Source organism: Nerophis lumbriciformis, linkage group LG03 (genome assembly GCF_033978685.3).
Source record: "Nerophis lumbriciformis linkage group LG03, RoL_Nlum_v2.1, whole genome shotgun sequence".
Lineage (NCBI taxonomy): Eukaryota > Metazoa > Chordata > Actinopteri > Syngnathiformes > Syngnathidae > Nerophis > Nerophis lumbriciformis.
The window spans coordinates 2417240-2435116 of record NC_084550.2 but is presented as its reverse complement, the minus strand read 5'-3'; the positions used below and the strand labels follow the sequence as shown (position 1 = coordinate 2435116).

At 36.8% G+C, this 17877-nt stretch overlaps 1 protein-coding gene across 1 annotated transcript in view; it reads right to left on the bottom strand.

Moving 5' to 3' along the window:
• The window catches only part of gak (cyclin G associated kinase), a 167129-nt gene that overhangs the window by 104237 nt on the left and 45015 nt on the right, over positions 1–17877 (bottom strand). The window contains exons 7-9 of the mRNA XM_061931789.1: positions 14681–14770; positions 14456–14591; positions 3310–3422 (exon numbers count right to left, since the gene is read on the bottom strand). Of these exons, the coding sequence (XP_061787773.1) occupies positions 3310–3422; positions 14456–14591; positions 14681–14770 (339 nt within the window). The remainder of the gene's footprint in view (positions 1–3309; positions 3423–14455; positions 14592–14680; positions 14771–17877) is intronic.

The window sequence follows — 17877 nt, the reverse complement described above, 5'->3', positions numbered from 1 at the left end:
TATATATTTATATGTATGGTTATAGTCTATATATATTTATATATGTGGTTATAGTCTATATATATTTATATATATGGTTATAGTCTATATATATTTATATATGTGGTAAAGTCTATATATATATATATATATATATATATATATATATATATTTATATGTGTGGTTATAGTCTATATATATTTATATATGTGGTTATAGTCTACATATATTTATATATGTGGTTATAGTCTATATAGATTTATATATGTGGTTATAATCTATATATATTTATATATGTGGTAAAGTCTATATATATTTATATGTGTGGTTATAGTCTATATATATCTATATATGTGGTTATAGTCTAAATATATATTTATATATGTGGTTATAGTCTATATATATTTATGTGTGTGGTTATAGTCTATATATATTTATATATATGGTTATAGTCTATATATATTTATATATGTGGTTATAGTCTATATATATTTATATATGTGGTAAAGTCTATATATATATATATTTATATGTGTGGTTAGTCTATATATATTTATATATGTGGTTATAGTCTATATATATTTATATATGTGGTTATAGTCTAAATATATATTTATATATGTGGTTATAGTCTAAATATATATTTATATATGTGGTTATAGTCTATATATATTTATGTGTGTGGTTATAGTCTATATATATTTATATATGTGGTTATAGTCTATATATATTTATATATATGGTTATAGTCTATATATATTTATATATGTGGTTATAGTCTATATATATTTATATGTGTGGTTATAGTCTATATATATTTATATGTGGTTATATATATTTATATGTGGTTATATATATTTATATATGTGGTTATAGTGTATATATATTTACAGTATATGTGGTTGTAGTGTATATATATTTACATGTGGTTACCGTATTTTCCGCACTATAAGGCGCACCTAAAAACCACAAATTTACTCAAAAGCTGACAGTGCCTTATAACCCGGTGCGCTTTATATATGGATAAATATTAAGATTCATTTTCATAAAGTTTCGATCTCGCAACTTAGGTAAACAGCCGCCATCTTTTGTCCCGGTAGAACAGGAAGCGCTTCTTCTTCTACGCAAGCAACCGCCAAGGTAAGCACCCGCCCCCATAGAACAGGAAGCGCTTCTTCTTCTACTGTAAGCAACCACCCGCCCCCGGAAGAAGAAGAAAAAACGCGCGGATATCACCGTACGTTTCATTTCCTGTTTACATCTGTAAAGACCACAAAATGGCTCCTACTAAGCGACAAGGACCCGGTTCATGAAAAGACGCAATCTCTCCATCCGCACACGGATTATTACCGTATTTCACAGCAACTGATATTCCTGTGAACCGCACTGTGGATACAACGGGAGCACGTACGGTGAATATTCGCACCACAGGGAATGAGAAGTCATCCTTCACTGTGGTTCTAGCTTGCCATGCTAATGGCCAGAAACTTCCACCCATGGTGATATTCAAAAGGAAGACCTTGCCAAAAGAGACCTTTCCAGCCGGCGTCATCATAAAAGCTAACTCGAAGGGATGGATGAAGAAAAGATGAGCGAGTGGTTAAGGGAAGTTTAAGTTTACGCGAAGAGGCCGGGTGGCTTTTTTCACGCAGCACTGTCCATGTTGATATACGTATGTTTGTGATTGCACATTTGCGTACATTTTGGGAGTGAACAGAGTTGTTAGAACGCTGGTTTTTAATATATTATTAAAGTTTGACTGACCTATCTGACTGTTTTTTTGACATTCCTTTAGCGCAGTTAGATGCGGCTTACAACACGGGGCGGCTTATTGGTGGACAAAGTTTTGAAATATGCCGTTCATTGAAGGCGCGGCTTTTAACCCAGGGCGCCTTATGATGCGGAAAATACGGTATATATATTTATATGTGGTTATAGTCTATATATATTTATATGTGGTTATATATTTATATGTGGTTTATATATATTTATATGTGTGGTTAAAGTCTATATATATTTATATGTGTGGTTATAGTCTATATTTATATATGTGGTTATAGTCTATATATATTTATATGTGGTTATAGTGTATATATATATATTTACATGTGGTTGTATATATTTATATGTGGTTATATATTTATATGTGGTTTATATATATTTATATGTGGTTATAGTGTATATATATTTATATGTGGTTATATATTTGTATATGGTTTATATATATTTATATGTGGTTATATATATTTATATGTGGTTGTAATGTATATATATTTATATGTGGTTGTAGTGTATATATATTTACATGTGGTTATATATATTTATATGTGGTTATAGTGTATATAAATTTACATGTGGTTATATATATTTATATGTGGTTATAGTGTATATAAATTTACATGTGGTTATATATATTTATATGTGGTTATAGTGTATATACATTTATAAGTGGTTATAGTGTATATATATTTATATGTGGTTATATATATTTATAAGTGGTTATAGTCTATATATATTTACATGTGGTTATAGTGTATATATATTTATATGTGGCTATAGTGTATATATATTTATATGTGGTTATAGTGTATGTATATTTATATGTGGTTATAGTGTATATATATTTATATGTGGCTATAGTGTATATATATTTATATGTGATTATAGTGTATATATATTTATATGTGGTTATAGTGTATATATATTTATATGTGGTTATAGTGTATATATATTTATATGTGGTTATAGTCTATATATATTTATATGTGGTTATAGTGTACACACTCTTGGAGTCAGCATATGCATAGTCATGTCCAAAGTGTACATAACAAATGTAGATAGTTTAAAATGTATATAATTGCATGCAGTACATGTCTTTTTTTCCTGTCAAAATAAAAAAAGAGAAAGATAAACTACTTTTATTGATGCATATTATTTCCAGGCTTTCACGGGCCATTGTGGCGGGCCAGATCTGGCCCCCGGGCCTTGAGTTTGACATCCATTCTCTAACCGCTTTAACTTCCATGTTGTGATAAACGTTTACACCCCAGCTTGCACTACGGGGGGCAGCCTGGCGTTTCATAAGAAAATAAAAGCCTTAGCAGGCCAACAAACATCCTCCCAGCGAGACAAAGCTTTGTTTAGCCCATCAAGTCTTTTTTAGCAGGGACAATAAAGTGACTGATGGATTTTGGATAATAAAACATTTGTAATTCATGTCAGTAAGTGGAAGTCATGAGGGATTAAATCAGTTTGCTGCCTAAATGAGCTGAAACAGGAAGTGAAAACAATGTGCTTGATAAGGAAAAGGCCAATTTGGCGTGGCCTACCTCCGTGATGGGGGACTTGGGGTTGACGTTGCGTGCTGCTGCTATTTCCTGGAGCTGGTTGACTAACTCCGTAATTGAGAGACGCTCCTCCGGGTGCACTTTCAACATGGAGCCTAGGCAGCAAGGAAGGGAACGGTAGAACATCCTTACAACAAGGTTCCAAACACAGAACAAAGTCAGACCTTTTTGTAAAAGTATTCTGTTTGACAACTCCACTTAGCACACTTTTCCTTTACGACAGTCGTCATATCTTCTTTTAGCATCTTTTTTTTTGCAGATTACAATTCAAGTTGCAAGTCCAAGATGTTGGGGAGCTCACTTATCGGTTCGGATCGGATGAAAACTGGACTGTGGAGCGCACCAAAGTTTTGCGGCGGAATAATAATAAACAGATCATTTGTTGGTGTCAAATATTATATGTGTGAATGTTTGGACATTCACACATTAATAATAATATTAATGATAATGAATAAATGATTTTTTTTTGGTGTTGAACCTTATGTGGGCATACTTGGACATTCACACATTAATAATAATAATAATTAAAGCTGCAAGCAGCGTTGGTCGGGCCCGCGTATTTGGCAGGTGCTAGTCCTAAGTGTCCCAATACTTTTGTCTACTTTTAGTCTGAAGTGTCCCAAGACTTTTGTCTAGTGTACCTACCTTGTCTGCATTGTGTGGGCACGTTGGTGCTTCCTGCTTTTAAGCAGCCATCTTAAAAAAACAGCAGCGCAGCGGGTCTTTGAAGGCTCATAAAATCAAAACCGGAGCAGTTATAAAAAAAGCGCTTCTGTTGTTGTATTCACAAGGGTTCAATCTCTCTCCTGTGTTAGTTTGAAGCCGAAACGACAAACGCGCTCAGAGGAGATAGATTTTGAAGGAAGGTGACCGGTTTTTACAAAAAATGTGTTTTGAAGGGGGAATAGCAAACTTCCTGTTGATTTTTGCTGGGGGTTGTCAATTTATGAAATGTAGGTCTAAGTGAGACCTACATAGAGGTTTTTGTTTCATGTCTCTCCGACCTTCCCAGTGGGAGTTACAGGCAGTTTTGTCAGTTTTTTCATCCGAGGAGCAGTTTTTTGTGCGTTTTATTTAAAAATTGCTGTAGAGCACAATTTTTAGATTTGGGGTAAGGTTTTTTCATTAGATCACAGTTTTAGCCAGTCCTGATGTGTGTGTTCAGTTTGGTGAGTTTTGAAGCATGTTAAGGGGGTCAAATTACAGCTGAAAGAGGCAAAAGTGACTGTTTTTAGTACTTTTTTGTCTTGAAGGGGGAATTGCCAACTTCCTGTTGATTTTGGCCCGAGAATATACCATTAATGAAATGTAGGTCTACGTCAGACCTACATAGAGGTTTTTGTTTCATGTCTCTCCGACCTTCCTAGTGGGAGTTACGGGCCGTCAATTTTTTTTTCCAAGGGGGTGCTAGAGCGCAATTTTGAGTTTTGGGGTTCGGTTTTTTTTTTAATTGCAATTTTCGCAGGTCCTGATGTGTGGATAAAATATGGTGAGTTTTGAAGCATGTTAAGTGGGTCAAATTACAGTTTATTGTGGGTGCGGAAGAATAATAAAGAATAAATTAAAGCTGCAAGCAGCGTTGGTCGGGCCCGCGTATTTGGCAGGTGCTAGTCCTAAGTGTCCCAATACTTTTGTCTACTTTTAGTCTGAAGTGTCCCAAGACTTTTGTCTAGTGTACCTACCTTGTCTGCATTGTGTGGGCACGTTGGTGCTTCCTGCTTTTAAGCAGCCATCTTAAAAAAAACAGCAGCACAGCATCATCAGCGCAGCGGGTCTTTGAAGGCTCATAAAATCAAAACCGGAGCAGTTATAAAAAAAAGCGCTTCTGTTGTTGTATTCACAAGGGTTCAATCTCTCTCCTGTGTTAGTTTGAAGCCGAAACGACAAACGCGCTCAGAGGAGATAGATTTTGAAGGAAGGTGACCGGTTTTTACAAAAAAATTGTTTTGAAGGGGGAATAGCAAATTTCCTGTTGATTTTTGCTGGGGGTTGTCAATTTATGAAATGTAGGTCTAAGTGAGACCTACATAGAGGTTTTTGTTTCATGTCTCTCCGACCTTCCCAGTGGGAGTTACAGGCAGTTTTGTCAGTTTTTTCATCCGAGGAGCAGTTTTTTGTGCGTTTCATTAAAAAATTGCGCTAGAGCACAATTTTGAGATTTGGGGTTAGGTTTTTTTATTAGATCGCAATTTTTGCCAGTCCTGATGTGTGTGTTGAGTTCGGTGAGTTTTGAAGCATGTTAAGGGGGTCAAATTAAAGCTCAAAGAGGCAAAAGTGACTGTTTTTAGTACTTTTTTGTCTTGAAGGGGGAATTGCCAACTTCCTGTTGATTTCTGCCCGATGATATACAGTTATGAAAACTAGGTCTAAGTCAGACCTACATACAGGTTTTTGTTTCATGTCTCTCCGATCTTCCTAGTGGGAGATATAGGCAGTCTAGTTTTTTTTTTCCTAGGGGGCGCTAGAGCGCAATTTTGAGTTTTGGGGTTCGTTTTTTTTTTAAAAAGATAATTTTCGCAGGTCCTGATGTGTGGGTCAAATATGGTGAGTTTTGAAGCATGTTAAGTGGGTCAAATTACAGTTTAATGTGGCGGCGGAAGAATAAAGAATAAAGAATAAAACCTTACAAATTCAATAGGTCCTTATGGCCCATTGTATAAGGACTCCCTTTGGGAGTCCTTATACAATGGGCCATGCGGGCCCTAATTAAAGCTGCAAGCAGCATTGGTCGGTGCTAGTCCTAAGTGTCCCAATACTTTTGTCAAGTTTTAGTCCCAAGTGTCCCAATACTTTTGTCTACTTTTAGTCTGAAGTGTCCCAAGACTTTTGTCTAGTGTACCTACCTTGTCTGCATTGTGTGGGCACGTTGGTGCTTCCTGCTTTTAAGCAGCCATCTTAAAAAAACAGCAGCGCAGCAGCATCAGCGCAGCGGGTCTTTGAAGGGTCATAAAATCAAAACCGGAGCAGGTATTAAAAAACTGTTCTGTTATTTTATACACAAGGGTTTAATCTCTCTCCTGTGTTAGTTTGAAGCCGAAACGACAAACGCGCTCAGAGGAGATAGATTTTGAAGGAAGGTGACCGGTTTTTACAAAAAAATTGTTTTGAAGGGGGAATAGCAAATTTCCTGTTGATTTTTGCTGGGGGTTGTCAATTTATGAAATGTAGGTCTAAGTAAGACCTACATAGAGGTTTTTGTTTCATGTCTCTCCCAGTGGGAGTTACAGGCAGTTTTGTCAGTTTTTTCATCCGAGGAGCAGTTTTTTGTGCGTTTTATTCAAAAATTGCTGTAGAGCGCAATTTTTGAATTTGAGGTTAGGTTTTTTTATTAGATCACACTTTTTGTCAGTCCTGATGTGTGTGTTCAGTTTGGTGAGTTTTGAAGCATGTTAAGGGGGTCAAATTACAGCGCAAAGAGGCAAAAGTGACTGTTTTTAGTACTTTTTTGTCTTGAAGGGGGAATTGCCAACTTCCTGTTGATTTTTGCCCGAGCATGTACAATTATGAGAACTAGGTCTAAGTCAGACCTACATAGAGGATTTTGTTTCATGTTTTTCCGACCTTCCTAGTGGGAGTTACAGGCAGTCTAGTTTTTTTTTTTTCTAGGGGGCGCTAGAGCGCAATTTTTATTTTTGGGGTTTGGTTTTTTTATCAAAAGGCAATTTTCGTAGGTCCTGACATGTGGGTCAAATATGGTGAGTTTTGAAGCAGGCTAAGTGGGTCAAATTAGTGCTCAAAGAGGCGGCCGGTATAATAATAATAATAAAACCTTAGAATAACAATAGGTCCTTATGTCCCATTGCATAAGGACTCCCGAAGGGAGTCCTTTTGCAATGGGCCATTGCGGGCCCTAATTAAAGCTGCAAGCAGCATTGGTCGGGCCCGCGTATTTGGCAGGTGCTAGTCCTAAGTGTCCCAATACTTTTGTCAAGTTTTAGTCCCAAGTGTCCCAATACTTTTGTCTACTTTTAGTCTGAAGTGTCCCAAGACTTTTGTCTGGTGTACCTACCTTGTCTGCATTGTGTGGGCACGTTGGTGCTTCCTGCTTTTAAGCAGCCATCTTAAAAAAACAGTAGCGCAGCAGCATCAGCGCAGCGGGTCTTTGAAGGGTCATAAAATCAAAACCGGAGCAGGTATTAAAAAACTGTTCTGTTATTTTATACACAAGGGTGTAATCTCTCTCCTGTGTTAGTTTGAAGCCGAAACGACAAACGCGCTCAGAGGAGATAGATTTTGAAGGAAGGTGACCGGTTTTTACAAAAAAATTGTTTTGAAGGGGGAATAGCAAATTTCCTGTTGATTTTTGCTGGGGGTTGTCAATTTATGAAATGTAGGTCTAAGTAAGACCTACATAGAGGTTTTTGTTTCATGTCTCTCCCAGTGGGAGTTACAGGCAGTTTTGTCAGTTTTTTCATCCGAGGAGCAGTTTTTTGTGCGTTTTATTCAAAAATTGCTGTAGAGCGCAATTTTTGAATTTGAGGTTAGTTTTTTTTATTAGATCACACTTTTTGTCAGTCCTGATGTGTGTGTTCAGTTTGGTGAGTTTTGAAGCATGTTAAGGGGGTCAAATTACAGCGCAAAGAGGCAAAAGTGACTGTTTTTCGTGCTTTTTTGTCTTGAAGGGGGAATTGCCAACTTCCTGTTGATTTTTGCCCGAGCATGTACAATTATGAGAACTAGGTCTAAGTCAGACCTACATAGAGGATTTTGTTTCATGTTTTTCCGACCTTCCTAGTGGGAGTTACAGGCAGTCTAGTTTTTTTTTTTTTCTAGGGGGCGCTAGAGCGCAATTTTTATTTTTGGGGTTTGGTTTTTTTATCAAAAGGCAATTTTCGCAGGTCCTGACATGTGGGTCAAATATGGTGAGTTTTGAAGCATGCTAAGTCAATCAATCAATCAATCTTTATTTATATAGCCCTAAATCACAAGTGTCTCAAAGGGCTGCACAAGCCACAACGACATCCTCGGTACAAAGCCCACATAGTGGGTCAAATTAGTGCTCAAAGAGGCGGCCGGTATAATAATAATAATAAAACCTTAGAATAACAATAGGTCCTTATGTCCCATTGCATAAGGACCCTTTTGCAATGGGCCATTGCGGGCCCTAATTAAAGCTGCAAGCAGCATTGGTCGGGCCCGCGTATTTGGCAGGTGCTAGTCCTAAGTGTCCCAATACTTGTGTCAAGTTTTAGTCCCAAGTGTCCCAATACTTTTGTCTACTTTTAGTCTGAAGTGTCCCAAGACTTTTGTCTAGTGTACCTACCTTGTCTGCATTGTGTGGGCACGTTGGTGCTTCCTGCTTTTAAGCAGCCATCTTAAAAAAACAGCAGCGCAGCAGCATCAGCGCGGCGGGTCTTTGAAGGGTCATAAAATCAAAACCGGAGCAGGTATTAAAAAACTGTTCTGTTATTTTATACACAAGGGTTTAATCTCTCTCCTGTGTTAGTTTGAAGCCGAAACGACAAACGCGCTCAGAGGAGATAGATTTTGAAGGAAGGTGACCGGTTTTTACAAAAAATTTGTTTTGAAGGGGGAATAGCAAACTTCCTGTTGATTTTTGCTGGGGGTTGTCAATTTATGAAATGTAGGTCTAAGTGAGACCTACATAGAGGTTTTTGTTTCATGTCTCTCCCAGTGGGAGTTACAGGCAGTTTTGTCAGTTTTTTCATCCGAGGAGCAGTTTTTTGTGCGTTTTATTAAAAAATTGCTGCAGAGCACAATTTTTAGATTTGGGGTAAGGTTTTTTCATTAGATCACAGTTTTAGCCAGTCCTGATGTGTGTGTTCAGTTTGGTGAGTTTTGAAGCATGTTAAGGGGGTCAAATTACAGCTGAAAGAGGCAAAAGTGACTGTTTTTAGTACTTTTTTGTCTTGAAGGGGGAATTGCCAACTTCCTGTTGATTTTGGCCCGAGAATATACCATTAATGAAATGTAGGTCTACGTCAGACCTACATAGAGGTTTTTGTTTCATGTCTCTCCGACCTTCCTAGTGGGAGTTACGGGCCGTCAATTTTTTTTTTCCAAGGGGGCGCTAGAGCGCAATTTTGAGTTTTGGGGTTCGGGTTTTTTTTTAAATTGCAATTTTCGCAGGTCCTGATGTGTGGATAAAATATGGTGAGTTTTGAAGCATGTTAAGTGGGTCAAATTACAGTTTATTGTGGGTGCGGAAGAATAATAAAGAATAAATTAAAGCTGCAAGCAGCGTTGGTCGGGCCCGCGTATTTGGCAGGTGCTAGTCCTAAGTGTCCCAATACTTTTGTCTACTTTTAGTCTGAAGTGTCCCAAGACTTTTGTCTAGTGTACCTACCTTGTCTGCATTGTGTGGGCACGTTGGTGCTTCCTGCTTTTAAGCAGCCATCTTAAAAAAAACAGCAGCGCAGCATCATCAGCGCGGCGGGTCTTTGAAGGGTCATAAAATCAAAACCGGAGCAGGTATTAAAAAACTGTTCTGTTATTTTATACACAAGGGTTTAATCTCTCTCCTGTGTTAGTTTGAAGCCGAAACGACAAACGCGCTCAGAGGAGATAGTTTTTGAAGGAAGGTGACCGGTTTTTACAAAAAAATTGTTTTGAAGGGGGAATAGCAAATTTCCTGTTGATTTTTGCTGGGGGTTGTCAATTTATGAAATGTAGGTCTAAGTAAGACCTACATAGAGGTTTTTGTTTCATGTCTCTCCCAGTGGGAGTTACAGGCAGTTTTGTCAGATTTTTCATCCGAGGAGCAGTTTTTTGTGCGTTTTATTAAAAAATTGCTGTAGAGCACAATTTTTAGATTTGGGGTAAGGTTTTTTCATTAGATCACAGTTTTAGCCAGTCCTGATGTGTGTGTTCAGTTTGGTGAGTTTTGAAGCATGTTAAGGGGGTCAAATTACAGCTGAAAGAGGCAAAAGTGACTGTTTTTAGTACTTTTTTGTCTTGAAGGGGGAATTGCCAACTTCCTGTTGATTTTGGCCCGAGAATATACCATTAATGAAATGTAGGTCTACGTCAGACCTACATAGAGGTTTTTGTTTCATGTCTCTCCGACCTTCCTAGTGGGAGTTACGGGCCGTCAATTTTTTTTTTCTCCAAGGGGGCGCTAGAGCGCAATTTTGAGTTTTGGGGTTCGTTTTTTTTTTTAAATTGCAATTTTCGCAGGTCCTGATGTGTGGATAAAATATGGTGAGTTTTGAAGCATGTTAAGTGGGTCAAATTACAGTTTATTGTGGGTGCGGAAGAATAATAAAGAATAAATTAAAGCTGCAAGCAGCGTTGGTCGGGCCCGCGTATTTGGCAGGTGCTAGTCCTAAGTGTCCCAATACTTTTGTCTACTTTTAGTCTGAAGTGTCCCAAGACTTTTGTCTAGTGTACCTACCTTGTCTGCATTGTGTGGGCACGTTGGTGCTTCCTGCTTTTAAGCAGCCATCTTAAAAAAACAGCAGCGCAGCAGCATCAGCGCAGCGGTTCTTTGAAGGCTCATCAAATCAAAACCGGAGCATAATAATAATATTAATGATAATGAATAAATGATTTTTTTTTGGTGTTGAACCTTATGTGGGCATACTTGGACATTCATTAATAATAATTAAAGCTGCAAGCAGCATTGGTCGGGCCCGCGTATTTGGCAGGTGCTAGTCCTAAGTGTCCCAATACTTTTGTCAAGTTTTAGTCCCAAGTGTCCCAAGACTTTTGTCTAGTGTACCTACCTTGTCTGCATTGTGTGGGCACGTTGGTGCTTCCTGCTTTTAAGCAGCCATCTTAAAAAAACAGCAGCGCAGAGGTTCTTTGAAGGCTCATAAAATGAAAACCGGAGCAGTTAGAACAATTCTTTCGATAACTTTTATTTGGAAGGGTTCAATCTCTCTCCTGTGTTATTTTGAAGCTGATACGACAAACGCGCTCAGAGGAGATAATGTTTGAAGAGAAGTGACCGGTTTATAAAAAAAATTGTTTTGAAGGGGAAATTGCAAACTTCCTGTTGATTTTTGCTGGGGGTTGTCAATATATGAAATGTAGGCCTAAGTGAGACCTACATAGAGGTTTTTGTTTCATGTCTCTCCGACCTTTCCAGTGGGAGTTACAGGCAGTTTTGTCATTTTTTCTTCTTCCGAGGAGCAGTTTTTTCTGCGTTTTATTCAAAAATTGCGCTAGAGCGCAATTTTGAGATTTGGTGTTAGGTTTTTTTATTAGATCGCAATTTTTGCCAGTCCTGATGTGTGTGTTCAGTTTGGTGAGTTTTGAAGCATGTTAAGAGGGTGAAAATACAGCTCAAAGAGGCAAAAGTTACTGTTTTTAGTACTTTTTTGTCTTGAAGGGGGAATTGCCAACTTCCTGTTGGATTTTTGCCCGAGGAAATTGATTAATGAAAAGTAGGTCTAAGTAAGACCTACATAGAGGTTTTTGTTTCATGTCTCTACAACATTCGTACTGGGAGTTATAAGCAGTTTTCTTTCTAGGGGGCGCTAGAGCGCAATTTTGAGTTTTGGGGTTTGGTTTTTTGATAAAAAGTTTTGCCGTATATTACTGATGTGTGTGTAAAATTTGGTGAGTTTTGAAGCATTCTAAGGGGGTCAAATTACAGCGCAAAGTTGCGGAAGAATAATAATAATAAAACCTTACAAATTCAATAGGTCCTTATGTCCCATTGCATAAGGACTCCCTTTGGGAGTCCTTATACAATGGGCCATGCGGGCCCTAATAATGAATAAATACTTTTTTGGTATAGAATCTTATGTGTGAATACTTGGACATTCACACATTAATAATAATAATAATAATGAATAAATGATTTTTTGGTATCGAATTTTATGTGTGAATGTTTGGACATTCACACAATAGTAATAATAATAATAATAATACAAATAACAATAATATTACTAACAATAAATAGATCGCTTTTTGGTGTAGAATTTTGTATGTGGACATTCACACAAAAATAATAATAATAAATAGATCGTTTTTTGGTGTAGAATCTTACATGTGTGAGTGCTTGGACATTCACACATATAATAATAATAATAATAATACAAATAATAACAATAAAAATAAATAGATCGTTTTTTGGTGTAGAATCTTAAATGTGTGAGTGTTTGGACATTCACACAATAGTAATAATAATACAAATAATAACAATAATAATAAATAGATCATTTTGTGGTGTAGAATCTTATATGTGTGAATGCTTGGACAGTCACACAATAAAAACTGGTTTTGTGTATTAAAATCGTACCCAAACATTTAATAAAGTCAAATACAAATAAGGCAACAAGAGAAGTGTCCAACACTTCTCTTTTTTAAAGTACATCTTCATCAACAATATGATTTGTCTGGACAGGACAGATTATATATATATATATATATATATATATATATATATATATATATATATATATATATATATATATATATATATATATATATATTAGGGCTGCAACTAACGATTAATTTAATAATCGATTAATCTGTCGATTATTACTTCGATTAATAATCGGATAAAAGAGACAAACTACATTTCTATCCTTTCCAGTATTTTATTGGCAAAAAACAGCATACTGGCACCATACTTATTTTGATTATTGTTTCTCAGCTGCTTGTACATGTTGCAGTTTATAAATAAAGGTTTATAAAAATAAATACAAAAAAAAATAAAAAATACAAAAAATTGCCTCTGCGCATGCGCATAGCATAGATCCAACGAATCGATGACTAAATTAATCGCCAATTATTTTTATAATCGATTTTAATCGATTAGTTGTTTCAGCCCTAATATATATATATATATATATATATACACGGTATATAAGGGCTGCAACTAACGATTAATTTAATAATCGATTAATCTGTCGATTATTACTTCGATTAATCAATTAATAATCGGATAAAAGAGACAAACCACATTTCTATCCTTTCCAGTATTTTATTGGAGAAAAAAACAGCATACTGGCACCATACTTATTTTGATTATTGTTTCTCAGCTGTTTGTACATATTGCAGTTTATAAATAAAGGTTTATAAAAAAATTTAAAATTTTTTTAAAAATTGCCTCTGCGCATGCGCATAACATAGATCCAACGAATCGATGACTAAATTAATCGCCAATTATTTTTATAATCGATTTTTATCGACTAGTTGTTTCAGCCCTAATATATATATATATATATACACACACATTATATATATATATATATATATATATATATATATATATATATATTAGGGCTGCAACTAACGATTAATTTAATAATCGATTAATCTGTCGATTATTACTTCGATTAATCGATTAATAATCGGATAAAAGAGACAAACTACATTTCTATCCTTTACAGTATTTTATTGGAGAAAAAAACAGCATACTGGCACCCTACTTATTTTGATTATTGTTTCTCAGCTGTTTGTACATGTTGCAGTTTATAAATAAAGGTTTATAAAAAAATACAAAAAAATTAAAAAAAATTGCCTCTGCGCATAGCATAGCATAGATCCAACGAATCGATGACTAAATTATTCACCAATTATTTTTATAATCGATTTTAATCGATTAGTTGTTTCAGCCCTAATATATATTGTCGGAGGCAGATATTTACATATATCCGAATTTAAGTTGTACTTCTTTCATTTCTTAGTCATATTTGAAAACAGCTCGTGTTTTCCATTTCTTCTCTTCTCTGTCAGCAAGTAAACTGTGTGTGTTAACCTTGAGTTCTTTGGAATGTATTATGACTAGGGAGACGTTGTGCTTGTATTATGGCTAGGGAGGGGGAAGGAAAGAGGGGTTTTTGGCGTTGGGAAGACAAGACCATTTTGGGAGGGGCAATAGAATGTTCTAGGGTAAGACTGGTCTCAAAATGTATATTGGCAAAGCTTTGAAAATATACAACAAAATACCTATTCTGTCTCTGGTGGTTTTTCAACTCAGCTTTAAGTGTCGTAAAGAGCTTGGGAGCGAATTGTGACTTGAATTCCCTGGGAGGAACAACTGGTCCAAAACGCAACAATATATATATATATATATATATATATATATATATTTTGTCATTGATTTTTAAAATCAATTAAGAATCATTACGAACAGGAATCGCAATTAATTTGACGATCCATTTTTTTGACAGCCCTATTAAATGGCGCACACGCCAACATAGGTGGTACGTACGTATGAGGTCGTGATACACGGCGTACTTGGCGTGGTTCTGCGGGATGGAGTACTTCCCGTTGACAATTTGCAGCTTGGCGCCCTCCTCAAAAGGGTGCTGCTTGAAACACAGCAGGTAGAGGATGCAGCCCAGGGCCTGCCTTGCCACAAAGTCACAATACACAATCATTACCGGTACAACACACTAATCCAATCAGTACAAATAGGTGAAAGAAAGAGTCTGACCCAGATGTCTTGTTTCTCGTTGATGGGGTAGTTGGAATACAGGTCAATCATTTCCGGAGTCCGGTACGCAGGAGTGGTGTTCCGCGTGATCTATATATACACACACACACACACACACACACACACACACACACTGTGTCACACAGTGTGTCTCGGGGGTCACACAGCAGGTCTCCAGATGGAATCTTCCTCTTTTCACACAGAAAAGACTGACACCAGAGAACATTTCCTCACCTCGTTAATCCTTGTGATGCATTTAAACCAGGGGTGTCCAAAGTGTGGCCCGCAGCTCATTTTTTTAATTGCCTATGCCACATTCATACCTGCCAACTTTTGAAATCAGAAAAACCTAGTAGCCAGTGTCCAGGGGCCGCAGGCCCCGATAGGTCCAAGACAAAGTCCTGGTGGGGGGTTCACCCCCCGACGCAAAATGATTATTAGCATTCAGACAGGTTAAAATGTTGCTAAAACCATCACTTTTCTATCAGTCACAGTGACTTTTCAAAACAAAAATATTACAGCAAAAATCATATGGGTTGATTGACATGTTTATTCTGTAAGCTAACTTCAATAGTTTGAAATTATTTTGACAGTTAATGCCAGTTATCCTGTCAACCTTTCACAAGACTTCAATTTGTTCATTGAAAGTATAAACACTTTTTACAGTAAACAAATGGTAAAACAGTACTAAACAATTCCATTAAAAAAAAAAATTGGTGTCATTATTAACTTTCTGTCCAAGCTTGTATAATCTACTGCCTTGATCACATCACCCCTATTTTAGCGTCCCTTCACTGGCTCCCTGTGCGTTACCGAATACATTTTAAACTCCTTTTATTTGTTTTTAAATGTCTAAATAACCTCGCGCCAACCTATCTCTCCGACCTCCTTCAGCCTTACTGCCCCACCCGATCCTTAAGATCAGCCGATCAGCTGCTGTTGACGGTCCCTGACACAAGGCTGAAGCTTAGAGGTGACAGAGCTTTCGCCGTTGCTGCTCCCAAGCTCTGGAACGACCTACCCCTGAGTGTTAGACAAGCCTCCTCTCTTCCTGTTTTTAAATCTCTCTTAAAAACATACTTTTATTCCATGGCTTTTAACACTGAGTGATATCCATCCTGCAATGGCGCCCCATAATACACCTGCTGTGATCCTGTTTTTATGTTTTTATGTTTTTATTAATTCTATTTTAATTATTTATTTTTTATCGTGTTCTGTTTGTGTTGTGTTGTGTTTGCTCGGTACTCGTTTTATCTTTTAACCTGTTCATTGTACAGCACTTTGGCTACCCCTGTGGTAAATTTTAAATGTGCTCTATAAATAAAGTTGATTTGATTTGATTTGATTTGCCTTGTTCAATTGTAAAAAATATTCTGTGCCTAAAATTCACATTTCTATCACAATGATCATACTGTAAACATGGTAAGCTAACTTCATTAAAATTAATAGTCCTGTCAATAGCATGGAATTACAATTCAAATGTAGTTTTTTTGTAAGCCTTTCAAAAGAATTCAAAATATGAAAAATTAATGAAAATTAATTGAAGCCATCAGACACTTGAAAAGTGGCACATCACATCTCTAATGTAATCATTTGAACTTTTCAACAGAAATAGCACTGCAAAAATATTAAGGACATACTTCTGTATTTTGGTAGTTATGCTGTCAACATTTAACAAGATTTCTTCACCTTGGACTTGAAAGCATAAATAGTATAAACACTTTTAACAGTATAACAGTACTAAACAATTCCAATAGATAACATTGGTGTCATTACCTTTTTCTGGCTAAAATCCAAATGTATTCTATCAGATTGATCATACTGCAAAAATGATATGGTAACTTTATGATAAGGGCGACGAAAAACGTTGAAAGTTTTCCACTTGTATCGCTAGCAACGGCATTAGACTTGTGTTTTTTTGTCCCAACGTGGTCTTTTACATCGCTAATTCCTCCGTGTCCGAACGAAAAATCTTGTCTGCACAAGGTGCAATTCGCGTAGTTTTCACCCTTTTTGGAACGGAAAATTATTCCCGGATAGGCTTTTGAATATTCTTCACGGAATGACTGCAGTTTTCTTTTCGGTTTAAGACTCGTTTGCGATTTTTCTCCGGCTGATTCCATGATCGTTCGCTCGTTTGGAAACAATGGGCAACAGGTGCCTCGTGCTTGGCAGCGGTGCTATAAATAGCCTCGCGCATGGCATTCGGAATGGCTCGATAGGAAGTTACAGGAAGCAGTGTCGATTGTCATTGTTGTTACGCGATTTCGTGAATAAAACTTAAAAAAATTATTTAATTAATGAAAAACCATATTTTTTATCACTGCAACCGTAACCCGGAATAGGTCGATGAAAACCGTACTAATTACGGGAAAACCGGAGTAGTTGGCAGGTATGCACATTCTATACAAGTACTATCAAACATTTTTTTCAAAAAATACATACAAATATACATACAAAATGGAATAAAAGAGCAAATAGGCGAAATATAACCAAAAAACTTGCCAAGATGACACTAATAACGCAAAGCTTTGAACCAAAATATAATAATAAGTACCGTATTTTCCGCACTATAAGGCGCACCTAAAAACCACAAATTTTCTCAAAAGCTGACAGTGCGCCTTTTAACCCGGTGCGCTTTATATATGGATAAATATTAACATTCATTTTCATAAAGTTTCGGTCTCGTAACTACGGTAAACAGCCGCCATCTTTTTTCCCGGTAGAACACAGGAAGCGCTTCTTCTTCTACGCAAGCAACCGCCAAGGTAAGCACCCGCCCCCATAGAACAGGAAGCCCTTCTTCTTCTACTGTAAGCAACCACCCGCCCGCGTAGAAGAAGAAAAAGCGCGCGGATATTACCGTACGTTTCATTTCCTTTGTGTGTTTACATCTGTAAAGATCACAAAATGGCTCCTACTAAACGACAGGGATCCGGTTCATGAAAAGACGCAATCTTTCCATCCGCACACGGATTACTATTTCACAGCAACTGATATTCCTGTGAACCGCACTGTGGATACAACGGGAGCACGTACGGTGAATATTCGCACCACAGGGAATGAGAAGTCATCCTTCACTGTGGTTCTAGCTTGCCATGCTAATGGCCAGAAACTTCCACCCATGGTGATATTCAAAAGGAAGACCTTGCCAAAAGAGACCTTTCCAGCCGGCGTCATCATAAAAGCTAACTCGA